Source organism: Castanea sativa, chromosome 6 (assembly GCF_040712315.1).
Source record: "Castanea sativa cultivar Marrone di Chiusa Pesio chromosome 6, ASM4071231v1".
Lineage (NCBI taxonomy): Eukaryota > Viridiplantae > Streptophyta > Magnoliopsida > Fagales > Fagaceae > Castanea > Castanea sativa.
Window position 1 is genome coordinate 27,947,937 of NC_134018.1, and position 4,851 is coordinate 27,952,787.

At 38.0% G+C, this 4,851-nt stretch overlaps 1 protein-coding gene across 1 annotated transcript; it reads right to left on the reverse strand.

Moving 5' to 3' along the window:
- Positions 1–1,825: 1,825 nt before the first annotated feature.
- On the reverse strand, positions 1,826–2,371 carry LOC142639743 (uncharacterized). Its single transcript, XM_075813879.1, has one exon. It carries the CDS (start codon positions 2,369–2,371, stop codon positions 1,826–1,828), a length of 546 nt encoding a protein of 181 aa, XP_075669994.1.
- Between the last annotated feature and the right edge of the window lie 2,480 nt (positions 2,372–4,851).

The window sequence follows — 4,851 nt, forward strand, 5'->3', positions numbered from 1 at the left end:
CTGCCTCCTCCATGGGTATGATGCTTGAATTTTTTTGGGGAAGAGTCTTTTGCTTCCTCTATGGGGATGGTATATGATACATTTGGGGAAGAATCTTTTACTTCCTGCACTGGGGATATTTTGCTTAAGGTGCTTGAATTTTGAGGAAGAGACTTCTACTCCCTCTATGGGGATGAAATTTGATACATGCTTGATTTGCTGTGGGAAGGTTCTTGAGGTGCTTGAGCCACTAGGAACGGTACCTGATGTGCTTGATCCACTGGGGATTATTCAGACGGGTTTAATCTACTGGGGAATTTTTTATAATTTGTGTATTTGTGTTTAGTTGAGGGAATCTTGAGATGTCCTTTCTTTGAAAGAAGAAAAATATTTTTTTTTCTTTTATTGTTCGTGATTAAAATACACATAGTTTAGTGGTGAGGCCTAAACTACACGTAGTTTAGCCATCAAGTGTGTTCCCATCTTTTCATTTTCTCCAATGGTTGCCAACTGTTTCTTTTTCTTCTTCATTCTCTTCATTTCCCTTACCTCTTCATCTTTTTCATAATTCCTCTCTCTTTTCTTTCTACAAAAACCTTCATCCCTTCTTTCTTTTCCTCACACTTTCTGAATCCCTTATTCTCTCAAACTCTTTCATTTCCTCATTTTCTCTCTTTCTCTCATCATCTCCTCCAATGGCATCCAAGGCCAATCGTCCTACGTCCTATCTGTTGATTCCTTCCATCTCACCCGTTGGAGTGGAGTCTCGAGGTTGGTAGGGCCTCCACCACTAACATACTGGCTAGAGGATCACATTCCCATAGGTGAATTTGTAAGTTTGTCACTTTTTTTTTTTTTTTTCATTTTCAAGCTCCTCTCTGATCTTTGGTTTGAATGTGTTTCTGGCTATGTAAATGCTTAGGTTTTCTATGACATGAGTTTAGATGACAACCTAATGTCATAGGAAGGGAAGGAACATATCTAGGATTGATTTTGGATGATGCCTCCTTGAAAATGCCGAAGAAATATTTTTGTCTTTGTTCCTGGATGCGTGGGCTCAGGCCTATGTACGCAGCTGGTATTCATGTGTACGCAGCTCTATTCTTGCATACGTAGGTGTGTTCTTGAGATTCTGCATATGTGAGAATGGACCTGCATACGTGGGGTCTTATCTGCGTGTGTGGGCTTTTACCCGCATACATGAGATGCCTGGCAGAAGCCTTGCTTTGCCCATTTTTCACTCATTTTTCACCCGTTTCACTTCTATATGCAATTCTAACATACCTTCTTGTCATTTTTGCAAGCTACAAGAAACGGTTGAAGGATGATATGAATTGGATTTTGAAGGATGAAAAGGCACACATGAAGACTAGCAAGAAGATAAGGAGGACTGAGTAACCACCTTGATATGCCCCATGTTTTACTTTTTTGCACTTTTATGATTCTCATGTTTCCATTTTTGAATTTAATAAAGGATTGGAATATTCCAAATCCCCTATGAAAACAAACTTATTATCTTATGATTTGAGCAATAAAAGAATTTCCCTTTTTATTACCTTTGCTTATTGTTATCTTATTTATTCATCATTTTTTTTTAATTTTCTTTTTCCTTTGTCATGTAATTTTTTCCCATGACATCCTTTGAGGAATTTTCACCATGCCCATGCTCTTTTCCCCTAACTTTTTCCTAGACCGCCTTTTCGAGTTATCAATCGAGCGGGGTTCTTTTGCCTAAGCCACCCTTTCGGGTTTTCAACCTAGCAGGCTTTTTCTTTTAAATGTGGTATTTTTGGAGTTTATCCATGTGAATGTGGCGAAGCATCTCTTCCCCATCCAAATCTATGATTCATGTAGCACCTCCAGACATGATCTTCTTAATGATAAATGGCCCAGACCATCTAGTCTTTATTTTCCCTCTTAGATAAAAAAGCTCATCTCTAAGCACCTTTAGGACCAAGTCCCATTCTTTAAGGTTTCTTGGTGTCACTTTCTTGTTGAATGCCCTAACAATCCTATTTTGGTACCCTTGTGCATGGTATTTTGCCCTGGCTCTCTTCTCATCTATCAAAGCCAATTGTTCATATCTCGCCTTGGCCCAATCTTTTTCTAGGAAATTGGTTTCTACCAATACACTCAAAGATTGTATCTCCACTTCGATAGGAAGCACCGCCTCTCTACCATAAACCAAAGAGAAAGGTGTTGCCCCAGTCGATGCACAGATAGAGGTTCTATAGCCCCATAAGGCAAATGGAAGCTTCTCAGCCCAATCCTTGTATGTTACTACCATCTTGGCTAGGATATTCTTTACATTCTTATTGGCTACTTCTACGATCCCATTAGCTTGTGGTCGATATAGTGAAGACTCGTGATGTTCAATGCCATATTCTTCCATAACCCCTTAGACTTCGCCTTCAAAGTGGGAACCATTATTAGAAATGATCTCTTGGAGTACCCCCAACCGACATATGATGTTGTTCTCTAGGAAACCAGCCACATGCTTAGCCATCAACATGGAATAGAAGGCTGCTTCCACCCACTTAATGAAGTAGTCAATTGCCACTAAAATGTACTCATGCCCGTTCGAAGCCTTGGGAGCTATTCTGCCATTCACATCTATGCCCTAAGCCGAGAATGGTCATGGAGAGGTCATGCTACACAACTCACTAGGCGGAACATGATTCAAGTTGGCATGTGTCTAACAATCATGGCAACTTTTCACAGTCCACACAATCAGTCTTCATCATATTCCGATAGTATCCCATCCATAGAATCTTCTTGGCTAACATTCTTCCATTCATATGAGAGCCATAAATTCCTTGATGAACTTCGTCCATCACCCTCTCGGCTGCTTCTCTTTTCAAACAACAAAGGTGTACACCATTGTAGGACCTTCTACAGAGTTGTCCTCCACATAAGATGTATAAAGCTGCCATCATCCTAATGGAACGACACTCTCTCTTATCAGCGTCATCCGGATATGCCCTTAGTTCCACGAACTTCATGATGTCATAGTACCATGAAACTTCCTCTTCCTTTATGGCCATTATTGAAGCATAGGTCTTCCTTTTATGCAGTTCCTCATAGCTTTGTTCGACCTTTAAGGGTTTTGTCCATACTCCTTTGGGTATCTAAACCATGGAGGCTAAAGTAGCAAATGTTGGAAAAACTGGTTTTGTATCTCATACAAAACACATAGCGGAAGCAACAAACAAAGATCTATTTCATTCATGATTGATAACATGCACCATGTAAATTTTAGAATTTAAGAACAAGATAGCGTACCTTGGTGTGGTGAAATTCAAAACCAAAGATTGAAGTACTCGGGAATACTTTTAATCTTCACTCCAATTCCACTTTATGCCCAAGATGTGTGGTATCTCAATCAGTTTTCAAAGGGAGAATGAAAGTGTCTCTCTCTCTCACATACATAGCATTTCTTATATCACTAATAAAAATTATGTATGTTTCTCCCTTTATAACTAACTGATTATCTAATTAGGCTGGCCAATTGGGCCTTTCCAATTGGGCTTTAGTGTGTGGCTTGGAGTGGGACCAAAAGGGACCAATAAGACACTAGCTCCAATGGACCTTGGGTTTTTCCGTCAACTCTTGACAAGTCCAAAGTTACTATTAATTATATTTAATACCACTATATAAATATAATTGTACTCTAGGCCTTATTAATAAATTATATCCCAAGACTTTATTATACATGCAACCCCTTCATTAAAATATTTGTAGTAATACAAAGTCATGAATATAGACTGCTACTTTGAAGATTACTACATCTTAATCTCTGAGTACCCGGTTTAATCCTTTATGTTATTCATCATATATTTATGAAATCCAATTTCATAAATATATACTTTAGTAACACCTTACTAAAGTGGTTAGGCCCAACACTCTGAATAAATAAACCCATTAAACTTATCTCAAGGGAATATTTTATATCTCTGTTAAGAGATTATGAATTTCATCTTAAAAATATATGTTCCATCAACACTAAATGCGGCTGCCCAACATACTGAGGTTTTGACCGTGACTAATAGATCTCACTCCTGATATATCAAAGCAACCTACATCTCATAATCAGGTCCATTATTCTCTCAAGATTTAGAGTTGATGTAAATAGAAGTCGTGAGATTTATTATTCATTTGACAGTTGTTATGAGAATAATAAATCTCATAGCGGTGCAGTTTAATATGTCTTAACTCTTAAAACATATCAACATACCAACTAGAAGTTTCCACTTCCATAATCAAGACAGATCATCTTAGTTGATATATTATAGTCTTCGCAGATGAAACGCCCAATTTCATCACCGACTACAAACTACATTTTGAGTTTACAAGGAACTTGTGATTTACATCTTTTGTGATTAAATCACATAAATCACATATTATGTATCTCATGGACTATGATAATGTCCCATTAGTTCATTTATAGATAGTCTCATATAATTAAACAATTTAATTATTTATGACATGCCAATAAATTGGATTTTAGGGCATAAACCCCAACAGCAAAGACATCTGCAAACTGATTTTGAGCTTTAACGATGATTGTGTATTCAACCTTGTCGAAGGTCTTGGTCAAGTCCTCTTAAGTATTGTTGATAAGGCTTCACGTATTCTTCTTTCACCTTCCACAAATTTTGTGCTTGGGCTATAACCAATGTTGAATCCTCAATGACTTAGCCTCTTTTACTCCCAATTCCTGAGGAGCTTCCATTCCGGCAATGCAAGCCTCATATTCAGCCATGTTGTTAGTCGCTTCAAAGTTCAATTTGATTGCCAAAGGTATATGAGATCCCTCGGGGAGTGATCAAGAGTACTCCTATCCCATTTCCATATTGGTTTTCAACTCCATCA

Excerpts from the sequence above, each read along its gene's own strand:
- LOC142639743 (XM_075813879.1), bottom strand. The coding sequence starts at position 2,371 with ATGGAAGAATATGGCATTGAACATCACGAGTCTTCACTATATCGACCA.